This window comes from Anomaloglossus baeobatrachus, chromosome 9, assembly GCF_048569485.1.
Source record: "Anomaloglossus baeobatrachus isolate aAnoBae1 chromosome 9, aAnoBae1.hap1, whole genome shotgun sequence".
NCBI lineage: Eukaryota > Metazoa > Chordata > Amphibia > Anura > Aromobatidae > Anomaloglossus > Anomaloglossus baeobatrachus.
The window spans coordinates 38,408,882-38,433,103 of NC_134361.1; the positions used below are offsets into that span (position 1 = coordinate 38,408,882).

General features: G+C 47.2%; 1 protein-coding gene across 1 annotated transcript in view; it reads left to right on the forward strand.

Annotated features, from left to right (window-relative positions):
• Positions 1 to 24,222, forward strand: part of LOC142251060 (cytochrome P450 2G1-like) — a 48,679-nt gene that overhangs the window by 18,910 nt on the left and 5,547 nt on the right. The window contains exons 4-6 of the mRNA XM_075323561.1: positions 2,501 to 2,661; positions 21,713 to 21,889; positions 23,978 to 24,119. Coding sequence (XP_075179676.1) covers positions 2,501 to 2,661; positions 21,713 to 21,889; positions 23,978 to 24,119 — 480 coding nt within the window. The remainder of the gene's footprint in view (positions 1 to 2,500; positions 2,662 to 21,712; positions 21,890 to 23,977; positions 24,120 to 24,222) is intronic.

Here is a 24,222-nt window from a genome sequence, read left to right on the forward strand (position 1 = left end):
CTCCCAATTTTTGGCTGCCCTGCCTAAGGGCTATACTATAATACACCCACTTCCTTCCAATGGGCACTTCAGGTTTACAGGCCTTCATGCACGTCTCTATCCAGGGACAACGTGGAGCCTCCCAATTTTTGGCTGCCCTGCCTAAGGGCTATACTATAATACACCCACTTCCTTCCAATGGGCACTTCAGGTTTACAGGCCTTCATGCACGTCTCTATCCAGGGACAACGTGGAGCCTCCCAATTTTTGGCTGCCCTGCCTAAGGGCTATACTATAATACACCCACTTCCTTCCAATGGGCACTTCAGGTTTACAGGCCCTCATGCACGTCTGTATGCAGGGGCATTGGTGAACCTCACAATTTAGGACTGCCCTGGCAAAGGAAAATACTACAAAGACTCACTTCCTCAAAATGGGCACATTAGACTCAAGAGGCCTTCATGTACGTCTCTTCTCAGGGACATCGGAGTGCCACACAATGTTTTCACGTAAAATCTTTCATGTATTGATCTCAAAAAGTAACATACACCAGCTCTATCTCACTATTGGGTATGTGCCCTTAACATTTCCGCCATGAAAAATCATTTTGGGGTCATTTTGGAAGGTTTTCTGGTGAGTCCGTAAAAATGGCGTAAAACGCGGACAAAATTGTTCACAGCTGTGACTTTTGAGTGATAAATGCTTCAAGGGGTCTTCCCCATGCTGTTGCCATGTCATTTGAGCACTCTTCTGAGACTTTTGTGACATTTTTAGGGTTTCTCCATGCTGCCGGGGGGTCATTTCACAAAAATACTCGGGTCTCCCATAGGATAACATTGGGCTCGTTGCTCGGGCCGAGTACACGAGTATCTTGGGAGGCTCGGCCCGAGCTTCGAGCACCCGAGCTTTTTAGTACTCGCTCATCACTAATATTTATTCCTCTTTTTGTTGCTATTTTTATGTCCTGCGCAGGCGCACTACAATACTTTGACCTGCTGGAGCCAGTAATCTAAGTGATAAATCGTTGGATTCCGGATCTCTTTGCCTTCATCATGCTGCTCTCAGATGGGATAGCAAAAACCTCCTAAAAGATTCCCTTTAAGGGTGAACATTTTTCGTTGTGAAGAGTAACATGCCTGGCATGTTGATGTAAGGAGACTTATAGGCCACTTATCTGGAAAATTAAACATGCAAATAGCCTCTTCAAAAGGCTCAAAGAAGCATTTCAAGGCCTCATTCACATGAACTCATGATGAACAAGATCAGTGAGTTTAGAGCATCGCAGTGATCTATTAGGCCAGTTTCACACATCCAGCTTTTTGCCAGTTTGGTAGTTCCGGCGCACGCCAGTACAGTGAATACAGTACAGTGGCAGCGCGACAAGTGCCGGTCACATGCTGTCATGTGACCGGAGCATGTAACCCGGAAGTTGCCACGCTGCCACTGTACTGTATACACTGTACTGCAGTGCGCCAGAACTGCCAATCCGGCGAAAAGTCGGATGTGTGAAACTAGCCTTATGGTGTTAGCTCGGGTCAGGTCTATATTGGACAGTATTCTCATTTCTATGTTTGATGGTTTTTATTTTTTGACCAATGTCTAAAGCTAATGTGCCGCCCCCACGTCAGTAGCATCCGGGCTGCTCGGATCCGGATCCGCAGTGGCTCGAGGGATTTCACACAAGTCTGTTGGTAAACCAAGGTGTCAGTGGCCGGCTTCCGCATCCGGGTGTACTCGGGTGCCACACCTGGCTGGTGTACCGATGTCCCTTCCTCCGGCACTCTGTAATTTTCCTCACTTTTGGACGACTGCGTCTGGAACAGGGAAGTCCACTCCTGGTGTATTTTGGTTGAGAGATGTGCCCGCAAAAACTGTCCCTTGGGGTTTCAGTGGGTGTATGCGGATACCCTATCCCCCGCGGTGGGCTGCCGTTTTGCTCTATCTGGGCTAAACGTCTGGAACTAGGCCTGAAACCTGCTCTCGGCCTGGTGAATTAGAGAAGGGGCTTGCAACCGTCTTCTAACTAGGGTCCAGGTACCCCGCCTGTGCACGGTTTCCGGACCGGATCTCCGCTGTCGGTACCGGCGGGCTCCAACCCTGTCCTGGTCCAGTCTGGATCTCCTGCGACCGTATTCCCGTTGCCTTTGGACACGGTCCACTGCTTGCCACCTAGCCAGCAGACCAGGGCCACTACCCTGTCTACTCTTCACTTGACCTCCACCTTCAAACTCAAAAACTGATCTGACTTGTTCCCGCCCCCGGATCCTCAAGACCCCTAGGTGGGCGCTCCCAATCCACCTGGTCCTGCCTACTGGTGTGTCCTTCTTACCCTGGGGGGGTGACTAGGATTTTGAGGCTGATGGAACCTTGTGTGGGAAGATGTTATGTAGGGTGTAATGTACCTCTGTACAGGGCGTCACACTAATGATTAAGAGTCTCATCTAGTCTTGGAGGAACCTCACATTAGACAACAGTTTGAAGTTTTCTTCATGCATTTTATCTGTCTCTTTCTTTGTTTGAGAATCAATGGTGGAACCTCAACAATACATAGATAAAGCTGCCAGCAATGTCCTCTTTGCCATCATGTTTGGAAAGCGTCATGATTATGATGATGGAGAACTCCTGAAAGTTATTTCTTTGATGCATAAAATATTATTCCTTATCAGCTCGAGATGGGGCCAGGTAAGAACTAATCAATGTTTGATTCCTACAACAAATGAGCGAATCTTTGATACTTTCACTATTTTTGTGTGCGTCAAGAACTTTGGCAAATCATAAGAGAATATTGTAAAAGTGAGTGAATGCATTGTAGGCTAGGACTAAATTTCAGAGGTTAAAGCACTGAGATGACAAACTGGGCAGATAATAATTTAAAACAGTATTGAATCATGTGCAATGGTTCAGTGCTGTCTTCAATGATTACTGAAAGCTGCTTTTATATTTTTATACTTTTTATAACTTAATAGAGTTAGAGCTAGGGATAGGGATTTTATTAGGACCACAATTAGGCTTAGAGCTAGGTGTAAGACTATGGATAGAGATAAGGTTATGACTAGGGTTAGCGCTAGGTTTAGGAGTAGGTTTAGGACTAGGGTTAGGTCTAGGTTTATGACTAGGGTTAATTTTAGGGTAGGATTAATGCTAGGACTAAGACTAAGATTAGGTTTACAGCTTAGCTTTAGGACTACAGTTAGAGCTATGTTTAGAACTAGAGTTAGGGGTACTTTGCACACTACGACATCGCAGCTGCGATGTCGGTGGGGTCAAATCGAAAGTGACGCACATTTGGCATCGTTGTCGACATCGGAGTAAGTGAATCGTTTTTACTACGATTAACGAGCGCAAAAGTGTCGAAATTGTATGATTGGTGTAGTGTCGGGCATTTCCATAATGTCGCTGCAGCGACAGGTACGATGTTGTTCCTCGTTCCTGTGGTAGCACACATCGCTGTGTATGAAGCCGCAGGAGCGAGGAACATCTCCTTACCTGCGTCCCGGCTGCATTGAGGAAGGAAGGAGATGGGCGGGATGTTTACGTCCCGCTCATCTCTGCCCCTCCGCTTCTATTGGCCGCCTGCTGTGTGATGTCGCTGTGACGCCGCACAACCCGCCCCCTTAGGAAGGAGGCGGTTCGCCAGCCAGAGCGACGTCGCAGGGCAGGTAAGTGCATGTGAAGCTGCCGTAGCGATAAAGTTCGCTACGGCAGCTATCACAAGATATCGCATGTGTGATGGGGGCGGGGACTATCGCGCTCGACATCGCAACAATCGGCTTGCGATGTCGTAATGTGCAAAGTACCCCTTAGGGCTAGGTTTAGGACTAGGATTAGAGCTAGGTTTATGACTAGGGTAAGAGCTTGGTTTAGGACTAGGGTTAGAGCTATGTCGGGGTCTAGATTTAGAACTAGGGTTTAGACCTAGGTATAGAGCTAGGTTTAAGACTAGGGTTAATGCTAAGGTAGGGTTAATGCTAGGATAAGGACTAAGATTAGGCTAAGAGCTAGCTTTAGGACTAGGGTTAGAGCTAGGTTCAGGACTATGGTTAGGACAAGGTTTAGGAATTGGGTTATGTCAAGGGAGGAATTTGCATTGAAGACTGCTAATGGAGTCCTCATTTGGGATATCCAGAGACGGCGCCGTATTGCCGTATATCAGTGCCAATATATATATATCCATGTATATAAGACAAAGAACACAGACATGCTCTCTTTTCAGCCAGCATCACCAACTGACTCGTATAATATGATAGATCCAATTATACAGTAAGTAAGCATAAATAACCTTGAAACTAACGAAGGAGTGCGTTCGCTCCCCAATTTCTCACATCACTCCTGCCCTCCCGTACATTCCTTTTGTGTGAACATTACTGATAAGAGTTTATAGCTTCACATTCTGCCTTCATCATCTTTAGTTAACTCCTTCATGATTATACAACTTTGAATTATACTATAGGTCTGTGCAATTGCTACACAGACAGACAGATAATTTTGCATCTACATCTACATTTTGATTTAGTTATATACACAGATATTCTTATTACGTTTAAACAAACATACTACAGCTCAGGTGACCTCCACAGTCCCCCCTTAATAAAATATCTGTGAATATTATTAACCTTAAATTTATTTTTTTTTTTCCCCCATTTAGATATATTTTATTATTTGGGACTTATTTGGGACCTACTGCCCTTGGGACTTTAATTATATCCATATCTATATATGTGGGCTTTCTGTGGGGTTGTTGTTTAATTTAACACTATAGGCTTTAGCTCCCCCCTTAAGTACTTATTTTTATTTATTAAACATAACTTTATGATTTATAGGGGCTATTAGAAGTGGCGTTATTACTCTCATTAGGGCACATTATCCTGATTAAGAAAAATTTAATCTAGACCTTATTTAAAAACTAGCACATAATTAAAAAAAACAAAAGGACATTTGGAAATTGTCCATGGTTCTTCTTTCCGGATATGAAACAAAAAGGAGGATGCTTAGTCAGTGCTAGTCCACTTAGGGCCACTTTGTGAACCTGGATAATCTGCTCTTGATAAAAAAAACAACAAAACATGATGAGGCTTCATGTGAACAGTTTGTGGTGCAGACTTGGAAAAACCTTCTGGGATAATGGGTAGAATAGCGGCCGCTTTCTGCTTCGGTTGTGTCGCGTCCATTGGTTTTTGAGATGTGACGTCAACTCGCGTGTCACTGCCAGTGCTCAGCAGACTAGGCCGGGGAGACATCAGCCTGATGGGATAGGCTCTTCTAAAACTTTTCCTGAGATGAGAGAATCCATATCTAGCATTTTGTATTAAGGAAAATCACTGAAATTAGTAGGAAACAAAAACATTTCTAAATGGTTAGATTACATTAACCAAACCACATTTTTTGGGTCTATGAAATGGCTGAATTAAGTATTTTCGACTACTCAATTCGTACCCTCAACAGTCCCCCTTGACTTACTTCTGCCATTTCCAAATACTAAGGGTACTGTGTTCCCTTAGGAAAAGAAGAAAGATCTGTTGGGAAATCCTGCCTGACTGAACGTTGAGGCATGGGTGGAGAGGGGAATGGGATTTCTTCACCGGTTTGAGACCAAGGACCCCTAGGCGAGTCCTCACCCTTTGTAGTTGGACTTTCCCATGTCTCAAGGTTCTCTAAGTCCTCTCTTCTAACTGTTTCGGCAATGATGGTTTGGGACTGTACAGGTTTTTTGTAAAGGATAAATATAAGCAGGACGCTCAGTGCAGCTTCGGTGGATCGACCCTTCTGCAATGCGGGGCGTGAATCTATGTTGTCCTGCCGTTGAGCTTTATCAAAATTTCTTAATCAGTCTCCTGACTGAAAACCATATACTACTAACTCTGATTTAGGATCTGGAATTAGAAAATACACTTGTTTATTTCTCTAATTAGTCAATCATATGAAAATTATACATGGTTTGCGCTAGACCAAAGAAAAACATTTTACATTGGAACCTGTTTATTACTTAAGAGAAACACAACACACACTAAAGAGAAATACAACACGCATTGATTTACAACTTATCAGTTTGTTTGTTTGTTTACATACCACTTGCATTATGTGGATTTTCAGCAATGACGTCGTTTTCTGCACTGGAAAGCCTCTGACCAGACCTGGAAAGAAATCTACACAACACGCACAGACTTGCATACAACGTGCTCATGATAAACATCTATAATCAGTTTGCAGTCTCTAAGAATGGGTAGAGCAGGTGCAGGGTGTTTCTACGGACTCTTTACAGTTTTTCCTCATTGTTTTAAGAATGTGCTTCACAAGACCAGGTGAGTTTGCCTACCTGGGTACTGAACCCTGGCATCACCAAAGCGCACACTGATATCCAACTTTCACAGATGTTAGTCCATGTTACTTGGGCCATCATTAAGAAGAGATCTCATGGCAGAGAAAGCTTACCACCCTTCATCCACAGACCTTCCTCAGTCAGCCGGCTCCCTGCGTCTCGCACTCCACTCCTTGTTGATTCGCTTGTTCCTGTAGGGATTTAAGAACACAAGGAGTGACAGAAGTCACTGGCGTGACAGATGTCACCGAGGCATGGTCTTTATGCATGGTAAAGGACTCCTCAACTCTAGGCCCGTTCACTGCTTCTTGGTCAGCTGCACCTGTGCAGGGATCTCCATCCGATTCCATCAGCTCAGATCTAGACTTTCTTTTCGGCATACCTAGCTTATTTGACAACAGGAAAGATCTACATCCTACATACATTTTTACTCTTACCTACCTCTGCTCCACCCATCTAGAGAGGCACTTACGTCACTTCCTTTCGTACCGATAGAAGGGGAGGAAGTGGCCTAAATTTAGACTACCTCATGTTGTGCAAATTGTAGCATATCCAGTGCAGAATCGACCATCATCTGGTTTCATCTATAAAAACAAAAACTAAAAGAAATATAGATTAGATCATTCCTATAACAGACATATATTCCTACATTCATAATAATCCAATAAACATGACATAACATAACTGTTGCAAAAGAAAGGCCAGCTTTAAAGCCTGCTTTAAAGCCTATCCAATATGTCTGCTGCTAGAAAAATATAATAGATATCTACTTCCTCCCTTTTTATATATACTACTTTGACAAAATATATAGATCTATAACAGTAAACAATATGATTAACCAACAAATAAATATAACTTATACTCTACTGGGAAATTTTGGAACCTTACAACAGGGTTCATAGATATTCTGTATCTACAAAAGAAAAAGGAAAATAATCAATATTGGCAGTTTGTATGCAAAAATAATAGAAAACAAAAACATAACCATAAAAACAAAAAAAACAACTAATTTGTATATTTTAAAAAATATACTTTTCCCTGCAAAATAAATTTAATTATTTAAATAGCAGCAGAATACTATTGACAATCTCCTATGAAATTTTGAACTCTAAGGATTAAACAAAATCCACTCCACCAGCCGGAAAAAGCACTTGTTAGTACTGTGAGGTAGCGTGGTCGGCTGCGCAGCAGAAGACACGGGATCCAGGCATTAAGGTTCACAGCACACGGTTTAATGTCCAAACAAAAGTCCACAACAATATACATGTGCCTCTCCAGCAGAGAACTCAGGGAATTCTGTTCACTCCCTCACACCCGGCACACCTGCCCTTGTTCCTGTTTCCATTTAACCCTTCCTTCAGCCTGTAGGGAAACAGCACTAACCCTGGAGTGGATTTACTTTCTATCATGGAGTGAGCACAACTGGGGCGAGACATACCGGCCGTCATAGATAACCCCGGTCACAGTCTCACATACCCCCCCCCAGTTCAAGCGTGCGGGGTTGAACTCCCGCCATCAAACACGGGCCGCGGGACAAGGCATCGGCGTTGCCCTGCAACCCACCGGCCCTATGTTCAACCGTAAACCGGAAGTTCTGCAGAGAAAGGAACCACCGGGTAAGCCGGGCATTCCGTTCCTTGGCGGACCTCATCCAGACCAGTGGAGAGTGATCCGTCACCAAGCGAAACTGCCGTCCCAGCAGGTAATAGCGTAGGGACTCCAAGGCCCACTTGATCGCTAGGCACTCCTTCTCCACTACGCTATAATTCCGCTCGGGAGGGGTGAGCTTCCTACTTAAGAAGGTGACGGGGTGTTCCTCCCCCTGAACCACCTGAGACAGCACTGCCCCCAGGCCGACCTCTGAGGCGTCAGTCTGTACTATGAACTCCTTCCGGAAATCAGGGTGTACAAGAACGGGCTGTCCGCACAGGACCCCCTTCAGGGCCCGGAAGGAGTCCTCGGCCTGCGGAGTCCAGCGCACCATGACGGACTTCTTGCCTTTGAGAAGGTCCGTCAAGGGGGCTGATAGTCCCGCAAAATCTTTTACAAACCTCCTGTAGTACCCCACGATACCCAGGAAGGCCCTAACCTGCTTCGTGGTCAGGGGTCTAGGCCACTTCTGGATCGCCTCAACCTTGTTAATTTGGGGCTTAATCACTCCTTGGCCTATCACGTAGCCCAAGTAGTGGGCTTCCGTGAGTCCCAACGCACATTTCTTGGGATTGGCTGTCAATCCGGCTGTTCGAAGCGCGTCCACCACCGCTTGTACCTGTTCCAAGTGGGTCTGCCAATCGGAGCTGTAAATAATGATGTCATCAAGGTACGCTGATGCATACGCCTGGTGGGGTTCCAGCACCAAGTCCATCAACCTCTGGAACGTGGCCGGAGCGCCATGTAACCCAAAAGGCAAGACAACATAGTGGAAGAGACCCTCCGGCGTAACAAAAGCGTTTTTCTCCTTGGCGGACTCCGTCAGTGGCACCTGCCAGTACCCCTTGGTCAGGTCGAGCGTGGTAAAATATCGCGCCTGTCCCAGCCTATCAATCAGCTCATCCACCCGGGGCATGGGGTAGAGATCGAACTTGGATATTTCGTTCAATCTCCTAAAGTCATTGCAGAACCTTAAGGAGCCATCGGGTTTTGGTATTAGGACAATCGGACTAGCCCATTCACTCCGGGATTTTTCGATGACCCCCAGGCGTAACATTGTCTTTACTTCCTCCGATATGGCTTGTCGTCGAGCCTCCGGTACCCGGTATGACTTCAGGCGTACCTTCAGGTGGGGCTCGGTGACAATATCATGTCGTATCAGACTGGTCCTACCGGGCAGCTCGGAGACGACATCGGGGTTCTGCTGAACCAACCGTCTGGCCTCTCGCCTCTGTGTCTTGGTGAGGGCTTCTCCAATCCTTACTTCCGGTTCGTCCTCTCCGGAGGTCGCTGGAGCCGGATGTGAACGACCCGAAGAGGAGGGAGATGGGGAAAAAACAGCCATCAGGCTTTCCCGTTCCTGCCAAGGTTTTAATAGGTTGACATGGTATATTTGTTCAGGTTTCCGCCTACCGGGCTGCAATACTTTATAGTTAACCACCCCGACTCTTTCCTTTATCTCGTAGGGGCCTTGCCACTGAGCCAGGAATTTACTCTCTGCCGTGGGGATTAATACCAACACCCAATCCCCGGGTTTAAAGGACCGCATGGTGGCTTGTCTATTGTAGCGGCCGCTTTGCGCAGCCTGAGCCTCCTGTAAATGCTCCTTCACAATTGGCATGACCGCGCTTATGCGGTTCTGCATTCCTAAAATGTGTTCAATCACACTTTTATGGGGGGTAGGCTCTTGCTCCCATGTGTCCTTTGCCAGGTCCAACAATCCCCGGGAATGTCGCCCGTATAACAATTCAAAAGGCGAAAACCCCGTGGATGGCTGTGGCACCTCACGGATGGCAAACATCAAATAGGGAAGCATCATATCCCAGTCTTTCCCGTCTTTTGAAATCACCCTTTTGAGCATGGTTTTCAGGGTTTTATTGAAACGCTCGACTAAACCGTCCGTTTGAGGATGATACACAGACGTGTGCAACTGCTTGATCTGGAGTAGCCGGCATAGCTCTTTGGTCACTTTAGACATGAATGGGGTCCCCTGATCCGTAAGGATCTCCTTGGGCAACCCCACCCGGCAGAACACAGCAAACAACTCCCGAGCTATAAGCTTTGCTGCAGTATGTCTGAGAGGTATCGCCTCGGGATACCGGGTGGCATAGTCAACGATCACTAGGATGTGTTGGTGCCCTCGAGCGGACTTTACGAGGGGCCCCACCAGATCCATCCCTATCCGTTCAAAAGGGACTTCTATAATGGGTAACGGTACCAACGGACTGCGAAAATGGGTCATGGGTGCGGTAAGCTGACACTCCGAGCAGGTTTCGCAGAACCGTTTTACCTCCCCAAAGACCCCGGGCCAATAGTACCTTTGCAATATTCGCTCCTGCGTTTTCTTGACCCCTAGGTGGCCACTCATCAGGTGTTTATGAGCCAAGTCGAGGACCCACCGGCGATACGGCTGGGGCACCACCAACTGCTCTACCCCCACGCCCCGTATTTCATCTACCCGGTAGAGTAAATCCTGCTTAAGAGCGAAATGGGGGTACCTTACCTGGGCACCGGGCAGCTGTGCCACCCCGTCAACTACTGTCACCCGACTCCGGGCATGTATTAACGTAGGGTCCTGGAGTTGGGCTGTCCCAAACGTATCCGGGGACGCCTCCAACTCCGGGATGGGTTCGACCGTCTCAGCCTCTCCTGCCAATACCTCTAGGGGCGACCTATCGGGTTCACATTCTGTCCCTATCATGGGGACTCCTACGGCAGGTGTCCCGGATTCAGGATTGTAGGGCTCAGGTCCCGGACTAACCAATATCTGAGGGGACTTAGGGGGTCCCTTCCATAAAGTCCAAAAATAGGGCAGATCCCTTCCTAGGATCACGTCATAAGGAAGAGTGTTAAGAAGTCCCACCTCATGTTGCACCTGACCGCAAGGTGCTGTGATGGTGACAATCCCCGTGGGATAGTCTCGGCGGTCTCCATGTATGCAAACCACCCCCACGGTATGTCCTGTGGCCTTTACTTTAGCCCTCAAGGTGGATCGCACAAGGGTCACTAAGCTTCCGGAATCCAACAATCCTGTAACCGGACATCCATTCACCTGTATTTGGCACAAGTGGGGCTCAGTCTCTGGGGAGACCAGGTCAGCGGTACACACCACCTGAGCATACATTGAACCCCGCCGGGTAACCCCACAATCCATGGGCTCCGTGGTCAGTGGACACTGGGCTTCCATATGTCCCACCCGCTGGCACCGCCAACATCTAATAGGGAAGGAAACCCCCTTGACAAGTTGTCGTTTAGGGTACAGAACCTTCCGGACCTCAGGAACGGCGGGCGCGGCCTCAGCCGGGACGGTAGCGGACTCCTGCACCGTTGTCAGCGGTGGGTCCTTGGCCCTAAGCTTGGAGGGGCCGGACCGACGGGCGGTACGCAAAGTCTCAGTGTCCCGTATCAAGTCCTGCGTAGCCACATGCCGCTCTACCAGGGACACTAATTGGTCCAGGGTACTCGGGTCACCCTGTCCTACCCACCGTTGAATGATGACGGGTAAAGTGCGCACAAAACGATCCACTACTACCCTTTCCACCATTTGCGCCAGGCTCAGAGTGTCAGGCTGCAACCACTTTTTTACAAGATGCAACAAGTCATAGGCCTGGGAGCGTACGGGTTTGGCTTCCTCATAGAACCACTGATTAACCCGCTGAGCCCGTACATAGGTATTCACCCCCAACCGAGCCAGTATTTCGGCTTTCAGGGTCGCATAGTCAATGGCGTCCTCGGTACAGAGGTCCAGGTATGCTTTTTGGGGTTCCCCCGTCAGATAGGGCAACAATACCTCAGCCCACTGGGGGGTCGGCAGCTTTTCCCGCTCGGCCACCCGCTCAAACACCGCCAGGAACGCTTCCACATCATCCCCCGGGGTCATCTTTTGCAACGCTTGTCTCACCGCTTTCCGGACGCTGCCGTCGTCACCCGGTCCCGGGGTTGTTGCTGCCGGTCCGGCACGGATCGACTTGGCCAGGAGAACCATCTGTTCTTGGTGCCTTTTTTCCTGCACTTGCAAGGATTGCTGCTGACGTTCCAACGCCCGGAACAGGTGTGCATTGGTCTGTTGCTGCTGTTCATTAGCCTGTTGTTGCTGTGCATTAGCCTGTTGTTGCTGTGCATTAGCCTGAGCCAGCTGCTTTAGTACATCCTCCATGGCGTCACCGGGTTTGGGCTGTAGTATAGCCGCTCGAATCCAGGACATGTGCTACCGGGTCACCAGGGATGGATGCTACACCTCACCGGGCTGGCATGCCCGCATTCTCCACCATATGTGAGGTAGCGTGGTCGGCTGCGCAGCAGAAGACAGGGATCCAGGCATTAAGGTTCACAGCACACGGTTTAATGTCCAAACAAAAGTCCACAACAATATACATGTGCCTCTCCAGCAGAGAACTCAGGGAGTTCTGTTCACTCCCTCACACCCGGCACACCTGCCCTTGTTCCTGTTTCCATTTAACCCTTCCTTCAGCCTGTAGGGAAACTGCATTAACCCTGGAGTGGATTTACTTTCTATCATGGAGTGAGCACAACCGGGGCGAGACATACCGGCCGTCATAGATAACCCCGGTCACAGTCTCACAGTACATAAGACAGAAACCGCTTTGTAAAGCTGCTGAAACTACTTTTTTTTTTTTCAACTTATAATAACTAGCAGCGTACTGTATACCCTCCCACACATCCCTGCAGGAATGCGAGAGCATCATTAAAATTGATAGCTTGGGACTGGAAATCACTGCAACAAAAGCAAGCAGTCCGGGGCTCCCCCCTGATGATACTCTGGGAAAAGGCACACCTGGCTTCAGGTAGATCATTACTGAATGTACAGGGAACACCTTTATTGTAAATTTATGTGTTGCAAGTTTTGGTTACGGTTTTGAGGGTACCTGGCCAAATACTGAGATTTGGGGGCATGACACTTTCTTTGATAGCGACCGGGCTGACCACAACACCAACAATTCTGTTGCTGGCTTTGTTGATTGGGAGCTACGTATACGGGGTTTGGGCCCTGTCGGGGCATGGGCTGTGGTGGGGGCTGCACCGGCGCGGTTGTATACACAAGGGCCAAAAACTGTCTCCTGCTTTTACTTTGGTGAGATAATCCAGGTCCTTCGAGCAGCTGAATATAACTTATGGGCCTGTAGCATCTTCCTATAAAATCGCATAGGGTTAATAATTTCGGGATCTGGCAGGCAGGGGATTAATGCCGCTGACTGGGTGGGGTTGAAAGGGACATATTTAAATGAGGGCTGTTCCTCGTCAGGTTCGGGGTAAGGCTCACTATGTGTCCTAAGGGAAAAAGGGGGATCCAAGGGGAGGGGATTGGTAATTGGGGAGTGTGACGGCAGACTGGCCGGTGAGGGGAGAGACGGAATTGCAGGTATGGGAGGGAAAAGGGGTATGGGTGTGGAAAGGGTTAAGGGATGCTGTCTAGTGACTGCAGCATCTGTGAATATCTCCGGGACAGGGAATAGAATGGGGATCAGGTTGTGGGGCAGCAACAAAACAACCTGTCGGAGGACCCTCAGATCTGTCCTCGGGTAACATATAGAAAAACACAACATCTCCTCGCTCATCCTCTTCTTTGACCTCAATATATCTTTCTGATAGCAATGCCTGCAATATTCTGCCAAACAATTCTGCATCATTCAACAATCTCCTGTCTTTTAACTTGCCCTTTTTTGCTTTCAATGCTGTTGCCCATAGTGACAGTTGTAACCGACCTCCTTTTGGTAATTCTAACATTTTAAAAATCTCCAAGGCATGGCGTACAGCTTTCTTCCCTTCTCTCTCTGCAACTAGCTCTAACACATTCTGTGAACCTTCAGGCCTCTCAACTTTCTGTCTCCTCTGTCTGAACATTTTTGCTATATTGGTGGTGTCTGGATTACACTAATATGACTCTTCGGTGTACGTTAGAGTCCGGCCGGCACCTAAGGCTACACCTCTATACTAGCTGGCAACTCCTCAGCTATATAGTAATAAGGGTATCCCGCGTCACGGAGGAGGGGTACAAAATGTATTCCCTCCGGACTTGATCAGCTGCACCAATATTTTTTATTGTCCTAACTCACTATCTTCGGTCACGTGAAAATCTTCCGTGTCACGGAGGAGGTCGTACAAGAATGCATATGCACATACAAACAAGTCCCGGCCTCCGGACTTGGTCAGCTGTACCAATATTTAAATGTCCTAACTCACTATCTTCGGTCTCGGGAACCCCCCCGCGTCTTTAATTACAGACCGGGTCAGTCTAACTAGCTATATCCAGCCACCACCATCTTTCCTGCCCTAACAACCGTCCTCTGGATCCCTTGTGACACTCGATCCACACCTCAGGGCTGGGATCGTGCTCTGAGCTCCAGCGGGCACTACCCCTGAGCCACAATCAGGTACCTTTTAACACCGATAAGGACACACAGCCCGTCACTCCCTCCTCTCCAAGAACAACCACAACGGCAGTGAATACAAAATATGTAACACTTACCGAGGGTTGTAGGTGATCAGCCTGGTTGGAGCGGAGGGAGGTCTCAGTCCGTGACATCCAAACGATCGGTATTTGCAGGTCGGTAATGCGTCCTTGAAGGAGCCCCACGTTGGGCGCCAAACTGTCAAGGAAGGAATTTGCATTGAAGACTGCTAATGGAGTCCTCATTTGGGATATCCAGAGACGGCGCCGTATTGCCGTATATCAGTGCCAATATATATATATCCATGTATATAAGACAAAGAACACAGACATGCTCTCTTTTCAGCCAGCATCACCAACTGACTCGTATAATACGATAGATCCAATTATACAGTAAGTAAGCATAAATAACCTTGAAACTAACGAAGGAGTGCGTTCACTCCCCAATTTCTCACATCACTCCTGCCCTCCCGTACATTCCTTTTGTGTGAACATTACTGATAAGAGTTTATAGCTTCACATTCTGGCTTCATCATCTTTAGTTAACTCCTTCATGATTATACAACTTTGAATTATACTATAGGTCTGTGCAATTGCTACACAGACAGACTGTAATACTTATATATGTTCTGAGGATTTCGATAGCGTAGGGCAATGACAATCAGAGACGAGTTCTTGGTACAAGATATTTTATAATATGTAACCACGGTAGATACACAACGGAAAACACAGCGGTACAAATACACACAATACCTTCCCGAAACGGAGCGAAGGGAATTCCCGGGACCACGCACCGGACTCCCCCAGGGAGACCACCAGAGCGAACCCCTATACAGGGACTGTCCGGCAATCACCCCGGAAGGCCTAAATGCGCAGCAGCCGGGACACAAGGGGCAAGCGGTAAAAGTCCAGGAGTGTCCGTACGGAATGAATGTCCAGAGTGGTTACGAACCAGAGAGAACCGGGCAGAGTGCTGACCGAAGATGGCAGACGGAATCCGGGCACAGCTTGAGAAACCGGGTAAGGTCCAGTGTCGGTCGGTCGGTAGTCTTTAGGAGGATCCAAAGGCAAACAGGATTAGCATCAGCAAAGCAGGAGCACACAGCAAGCAGTATACTCAGGCACTGGACTAGGCTTAGAGGCGGCCTTTTAAGCAGCTGGACAGGAAGTAGGGCAACAGAACAGTAAACTCCATGTTAACCGAGGGCAAGCTCATTCAAAAGAGAACTGGAAAACCTGGAAACCTGACATTACTCCCCCCCCCAGAGACGGCCTCAGGACGGATCAGGGCCTGGCTTGTCCGGGAAACGTCGATGAAACTGAGCAATCTTCCGGGGTGCCCGAATGTTACCCACCGGTTCCCAGGAATCGTCCTCGGGGGCGTACCCCTGCCAACGTACCAGATACTGAAGCCGACGACGATGGAGCCGGGAGTCAATAATGTCCTCAACCACGAACTGCTCCTCGCCGTCGACCATCACAGGCGGAGGAGGAGGCACAACATGACCATGAAACGTATTAGGGGAAACGGGTTTGAGGAGAGACACATGAAAAACCGGGTGTACCTTTAGATGGTGCGGTAACCGTAGCCGACAGGCCACAGGGCTCACGATCCCGGTGATCTTAAACGGACCGATGAATTTTTGTCCCAGCTTCTGCGAAGGAACACCCAATCTCAGGTTTTTGGTAGATAACCATACAGAGTCCCCTACCTTGTACATGGGTGCCGGTTTCCGGTGAGTGTCTGCCGACCTCTTGTAACGCTCCTGGGCCGTAGCCATAGTGTCCTTTAGAACCTCCAGATTTTGTCGTAGTTCTGTCAATCTGTCCTCCACCGCTGGCACCGAAACCGCAACCGGTGACCTAGGCAAAACAGTCGGATGGTAACCCAGGTTAGCGAAAAAGGGCGTTACCTTAGTGGAGCTGCTCTGAGTGTTGTTGTATGAGAACTCCGCCAACGGAAGCATCTTCAACCAATCGTCTTGGAGATGGCTGACATAACATCGAAGGTATTGTTCCAGGGTTTGATTTGTCCGTTCGGTTTGCCCATTTGTCTGAGGATGGTATGCAGAAGACAAACAGACATCAATCTGGTGTGCCGTACAAAACCCCTTCCAGAATCTAGACGTGAACTGCACGCCCCGGTCAGAGATGATCTCGTCTGGTACCCCATGCAATCGGAATACGTTCTGGATAACCAGATCCACTGTCTCTGCGGCTGAGGGAAGACCGGTACACGGAATGAAGTGAGCAGCTTTAGTCAATCGATCCACCACCACTAAAATGGTATTGTGCCCGCCTGAGACTGGCAAGTCCACAATAAAATCCATGGAGATAGACCCCCAAGGGCGAGATGGCACGGGTAACGGTTGGAGGAGTCCTGTAGGAGCCACACGAGGGACCTTGCACCGGGCACAAACCACACATGAGTGGACATAGTCCTTCACATCCTTTAAACAGGTAGGCCACCAGAAAAAACGGCTCAGAAATTCCTGCGTCTTCAGTACCCCCCTATGACCAGCCAACACGGAGTCATGGACCAACTTGAGAACCCGAAGTCTTACGGCCTCCGGGACATAAATGCGTCGCTCTCTCAACCACACACCATTCCGAAGAACAAGAGTTACATCATTCGGGGGGGCAGCAAGAAATACGTCACCATCATAGGCCAGCTTGATGTCCTTCCACAAGTCCTGGTCCTGGATTACTCCAACGAAATTGGCATCCGATAACACGGTCTGAGACGGGGTTCCAGGCACGGAGTCCACGGCGTGGATTCGGGACAAGGCATCGGCTTTCCCATTACGTGAACCTGGACGGTAGGTAACGATAAAATTGAATTGGTTAAGAAATAGGCTCCAACGGGCTTGCCGTGGAGACAGGCACCTGGCAGACTTAAGAAATTCCAGATTACGATGATCTGTGAGTACTATCACTTGCTGCGCGGCTCCCTGTAAGTGGTGTCTCCATTCCTTGAAAGCGGAAATAATCGCCAATAATTCCTTGTCCGCAACGTCATAGTTCCTTTCTGCAGGGGACAACCGGCGGGAAAAGAAGGCACACGGATGCAAGAGACTCTTGTCCCCAGTCCTTTGAGAAAGAATGGCCCCTAATGCATAGTCGGAAGCGTCAACCTCCACGATAAAGGGAAGTGCTGGATTCGGATGTACTAATATTGGCGCTGAGGTAAAACATACCTTGAGACGATGAAATGCTTCCTGGGCCTGGGCGGACCACACAAACGTCTGTCCTTTTTTGGTTAACAGAGTGATGGGACGAACAATCTCTGAAAAGTTACGGATAAAACGTCGGTAAAAGTTGGCAAAACCGACAAAGCGTTGTACCTCTTTGATGTTTCCCGGTTCCGGCCAGTCGAGAATGGCTTGTATCTTGCTAGATTCCATGTTCAGTCCCTGAGGAGAGATGACATAACCTAAGAATTGTATTTGTGAGCAGTGGAACTCGCATTTCTCCAGTTTAATGTACAGGTGGTTTTCCCTCAGCCGGGTAAGTACGGTCTTAACGTGCTCCTGGTGTTCCTGTAAAGAATCAGAAAAGATTAGGATATCGTCCAGATAGATCACCATGAATTGGTCCATGATATCCCTAAAAATATCGTTAACTAGATGTTGAAATGCCGCGGGAGCGTTACAAAGTCCAAAAGGCATCACTAGGTACTCAAAATGTCCGTACCGACATCGGAACGCGGTCTTCCACTCGTCTCCGGGACGTATACGAAGCAGATTATATGCCCCACGGAGGTCTAATTTGGTGAATATTTTTGCCTGTTGGACCCTCTCCAATAGCTCAGGAATCAACGGTAACGGATACCGGTTCCGGATGGTTATCTTATTCAGTTCCCGGTAGTCAATACAGGGTCTCAGAGTCCCCTCCTTCTTTTTCACGAAAAAGATGGGTGCCCCTGCGGGTGAGGTAGACGGACGAATGAATCCCTTGGCTAGGCTTTCATCAATATACTCTTTTAGTGCTTCTAGCTCAGGTGCCGCCAACGAGTAGACATGACCAAACGGAATCTCCGCCCCTGGGAGTAAGTCTATGGGGCAATCATACGGTCTATGCGGGGGAAGCTGATCGGCTTTTCTTTTGTCGCATATGTCAGCGAAGTCACGGTAAACCGGGGGTAAAACAGGTACCTGTACAGTGCCCTCCGTATTTGATGTTACTGGAACCGGAACAGTTGGACAAATGGTCGGACCACTCTGTGGTGGGAAGGATATTTCTTTAGTCTCCCAATCGATGACGGGATTTGTAGACCGTAGCCACGGAATACCTAAAATAATCGGAAAATGAGGAGAAGAAATTATCATGAAAACAAGGGTCCCCTGCTGACCTGGCTTCATCACGCATTCGAGCGGTACGGTTTCCCGATCCACTGGTCCGGGGATTAACGGAGATCCGTCTACCGTCTCCATGGTAACCGGTGAGGATCTTTGCTGGGTCCGGATACCGTGTTTCCTGGCAAAGGAAGAGTCCATGAAATTTCCCCCTGCCCCAGAGTCTATCATTGCAGAGGTAGGAATTAGCTGTCCCTCCCAACGGATCTGAATGGGGAGTGAGCAATGGGTATATTTCCCCTCTGAGTCCTTCGGTGAGGTAGACATAACCGTCAAGGGAAACACCGCATCCAAGTGTCCACTTTCCTCAGAGATATCGGACTCTGCGTCCGTGTTGTCACACTCCGCCATGGCTGCCAATACCTTATTTGGGCGATTTGGACGTTTCGGGCAGTCGATCAAGAAATGGTCCGATTGACCGCAATAGAAACACAAACGCTCACGGAGCCGGTGTTCACGACGTTCATTGGTCTCTCGTTTTTGCAGAGAGTCCACTTGCATAGGTACGTCCTCGGCCTCCCGTGGCGTCCTGAGAGCGGGTTCTCTGGAAGGAAACGCAATATTGTTTACACGGTTTACAGCTGCCCATTTTTCCTGTCTACGTTCCGTCAAACGGGTATCAATGCGCACACAGTGCTGGAGAAACAGTTCAAAATCCCCTGGAGATTCGGAATGGGCTAACTCGTCCTTGATGGTACCGGACAAACCTTTTCTGAAAACAGACAATAAAGCATTGTTTCCCCAATCGGTGTCTACCACTAACCTCTTGAACTCAGTGGCGTATTCAACGACAGAACGCTTTCCCTGACGTAAGGAAAGGAGAGCCGCTTCAGCGGTAGCACGGCGATTCGGATCATCAAACATTTGCGCCATTGCATTCAGAAAGTCATCCAGGTGATTCAAACGGATGTCCCGATTCTCTATCATGGGATTAGCCCAAGCCAGTGCTCGTGAGGTTAATAACATGATGATACATAACACCTTTGACCGATCAGAACGGTAATAATCAGAATGTACATCGAAAAACAGTATACATTGGTTAACAAATCCACGGAACTGACTACGATCACCATTGAAACGGAATGGGGGTAACCTAGGCATACCGGCCGCTGATACGGACGTAGTGGGGACGGCTTCCTGAGCCTCCACTCTGACTTGCAAATCCTGAATAGCCGGCCCCAGTACCTGGTGATCATGGCCCAGCTGTGCCTCCACATCTCTAAGTTTATTCTGCACCGCCTCCATCTCCTGCTGCAGGGAGTTAATCATGGAGAAGAGCTGATCTACTCGTGTCTCAGTCATTGCCCCAGCGAAATCCTCTTATGGCCTGAGTATAATGTAATACTTATATATGTTCTGAGGATTTCGATAGCGTAGGGCAATGACAATCAGAGACGAGTTCTTGGTACAAGATATTTTATAATATGTAACCACGGTAGATACACAACGGAAAACACAGCGGTACAAATACACACAATACCTTCCCGAAACGGAGCGAAGGGAATTCCCGGGACCACGCACCGGACTCCCCCAGGGAGACCACCAGAGCGAACCCCTATACAGGGACTGTCCGGCAATCACCCCGGAAGGCCTAAATGCGCAGCAGCCGGGACACAAGGGGCAAGCGGTAAAAGTCCAGGAGTGTCCGTACGGAATGAATGTCCAGAGTGGTTACGAACCAGAGAGAACCGGGCAGAGTGCTGACCGAAGATGGCAGACGGAATCCGGGCACAGCTTGAGAAACCGGGTAAGGTCCAGTGTCGGTCGGTCGGTAGTCTTTAGGAGGATCCAAAGGCAAACAGGATTAGCATCAGCAAAGCAGGAGCACACAGCAAGCAGTATACTCAGGCACTGGACTAGGCTTAGAGGCGGCCTTTTAAGCAGCTGGACAGGAAGTAGGGCAACAGAACAGTAAACTCCATGTTAACCGAGGGCAAGCTCATTCAAAAGAGAACTGGAAAACCTGGAAACCTGACACAGACAGATAATTTTGCATCCAGATCTACATTTTGATTTAGTTATATACACAGATATTCTTATTACGTTTAAACAAACATACTACAGCTCAGGTGACCTCCACAGTTATAGCTAGGATTAGGACTAGGGTTAGGGCTAGGTTTAGGACTACAATTAGGCTAAGGGCTAGGTTGAAGACTAGGGTTAGAGCTAGGGTTAAGACTAGGGTTAGAGTTATGTTTAGGAGTAGGGTTAGAGCTATATTTAGGTCTAGGTTTAGGAGTAGACTTAGAGCTATATTTAGGTCTAGGTTTAAAGCTAGGGTTAAAGCTAGGTTTAGGACTAGGGTTAGGGCTAGGTTTAGGACTAGGGTTAGGGCTATGTTTAGGACTAGGGTTAGGGCTAGGTTTAGGACTAGGGTTAGAGCTAGGTTTAGGACTAGGAATAGAACTAGGTTTAGGACTAGAGTTAGGGCTAGGATTAGGCCTTGTATTAGGTTTAGGGCTAGCTTTAGGACTAGGGTTAGAGCTAAATTTAGGACTTGGGTTAGAGCTAGGTCTAGGATTAGTATCAGGGCTAACTTTAGGTCTTAGAATAAGGCTAGTGTAGCAAAATATTTACAATAACAAATTAAGCAGAAAATTGAAACAAAAAAAAATAATATTTCAAGAATGCATATATTTTTATTTTTAAAATTTAATGTTACATTTCATCAAAAGCAGCAGGAAATTAGAGGTAAACTAGAATTATATCAGCAAATTCATAAAATAAATTACATGTGCTTGGGGGATAAACAATCCAATACTGGAGTGGTGGATGGGCCTGTTGTTAGGGGGCACAGATTACTTTCCTTGCCCCTGGTGCTGCTAATCCATGCTAGATCAATGGGTCCAAGTTACTTTTGGCAGGTGGAAAATCAAGATGAGGAAAAATGGAAAACTTTCTGCAATGTGTTTGTTGCTCCATTATAAATTCTAAAAAAAACAAAAAGTTTTATATTTTTTTCTATTATGTTATAAAGTATAACTTAACTTTACTTTGCTTTAGGTGAACGAAATGTTTCATTGGTTCATGCGATTTGTCCCTGGGAAACACCAGAAGATTTTCATCTATATGGAAGAACTCCTTCATTTTGTGAAAAAAAGAGTGGAAATTAATAAGAAAACTTTAGATAAAAATAACCCCAGGGACTACGTTGATGCTTTTCTCATTAAAATAGAAAAGGTAAATAAAATAGACCATATTAATGGTGTACAGCGACATACAGAGTTTCTATGTAATAAGATCAATGTCTTAATTCAAACAATTTGGAAGTCAGTTCATGCAAATCACCAAAATTATGCCCACCATCGTTTTACACATTGGAAAAGGTTGCATCCATCACACAAGGTTCATATAGCCTTCATCGTGTCGTTGTGTGATTCCACATAATGCATTGCAGCCGTCACATCACTTGATATAGGTCTTGTCATGCTGTACAAAGACTAGTAAGATGTAGTACAGCACATTCCCCACTAGGTGGCAGCAGAGTAGTGAATGAGAGACAAAGAAACACTGTAATGGAAAGGCAGCTGAAGTACAGCAGAGTAACTTCAGCAGGCAGTTAACAGGCAAGCCACCAGGGGGCAATAGAGTAGTCAAACAGTCAAGGTTTAGCCAGGAAAGTCGAGTCGCTGCAAAGGGAAGATCAATATCAAGTCAGAAAACAAAACCAAGTCGGAAGCCAGGAGATCAGGTATGCAGAGGGAAACATAAACAACAGGCAGGAGCGGGAAGTCAGGGATCTGGACAGGCAGACGAACAGGGGAGGGTACAAGTCAGGACACAGTAGCAGGGAGGCACGACAGGTCGGGAATACTCACCAGAGCAAGTATACACGCTGCAAGGCAGAAATATCACTGTCACTGATCCATAGGTAGAGAGGCAATATATAGCATCCTGGGATCCGGAACGAGGCAAGGGAAGTTAACCCCTTACATGACCAGGCCAGAGCTGGGTGTAACCACAAACAAAGCCGGCCTGGATCATGACAGGTCTGCTAATCAGGAGCCTGTAGAAAAACTAAGGCAGGGAATGCAGCAGCAGCTTAGTGAAAGTACATCAGAGCTCAGAACTCAACAATAGATAGCAAAAGATAGCATCAAAATTTTGGGCAAACACTCTAAACAGTAATGTGTTGTACAAGTGCAACAGTAAAAAGATTAGTGTAGTAGTCTGCAAATAATAAAAAGATTTAATTGATAAAGGTTGGAAGAGATAGTAGAGGAGTCAGCGGTAGAGCCAGACTCAGTGCGATTGATCATTGATATGGTGTAACTGGCATCTGTCCTGCTGCATTTGAATTACAAGTACACATTTTATTGTTAATGCACTAGAAGGCAGCTGCAAGGCAGCGCAATATTTCTTGTGAAATCCTTTTTGTGAATAGAAATAATTGTTTTTTATAATACTATTTAAACTTCATAACTAGGCTGCAAGTGTGAGACTCTATAGACAATGTTTCTATTTATGTCTGTATTGAACCAATATTCACACTAAGAACTTAGTCAGACAGTGTCAACGCGATAGATAGATGTGTTTAATGATCTGCAAATAATAAAAAAAATTAAAGCAATAGGTAAACTTTAGTAACTTAAGGCCTACTATTTAGGCCGAATGGAAGACTCATTTACTAAAATTATACAAGTATAAATATTATTATTTTATTTCTTGGGGTGTGAGAGGTGCATAGGTGGCATTATTATATTTTGCAAGGCAGGCACTAAGGGACATTAAAGGGATTTTCCACTACTTTTACATTGATGGCCTTTCCTTAGAATAAATCATCAATGTCTGGTCACCCAGGATCCGACAACCGTCACCCCCACCAATTAGCTGTTCTGAGTGCCGGCGGTGGCAGCAGGCAGCCGGAAATGTTCTTTTCCAGAGCTGCCACATCAACTGATGGTGGCCGCGGCTGGGTACTGCACATCCACTTCCTATTGATTTGAATAAGAGGCAGATGTGCATTACCCGGCCATGGCCAGTATCAGAAGAAGAGCAGCTTCAGAACTGAGCATTTCCGGCCACAGCCTGTCGGCAGCAGGACCAAGAACAGCTGATCTGTGGGGATGTGGGTGTTGGACCTCGACCGATCAGAGACATTGATGATCAATCCTAAGGTTAGGCCATCAGTGTAAGAGTAGTGGCCAACCTATTTAATACTAATGTTGCATTATTTGTTTTATGTTGGTACTCAGGGCACATTACTGCTTGGTTAGGAGGCGCAATACTTCTCTGATAATGGATATGTAATATTGTTTCTATGCACAGGAAAACACTAATCCCAAAACTGAATTCCATATGACCAATTTATTGTGCAGCACTATGCAGATTTATTTTGCTGGGGTGGAGAACGTCAGCACAACCCTGACCTATGCTCTACTTCTATTTATGAAGCATCCAGATGTTATCGGTAGGTAAAGACCTTGACTTCATTGAATTTTATATAATAAAGTATAGTATATTAAAGGTCTAATACATGAGAAATGTGAGTGAAATACACTCCTTCTATGCCT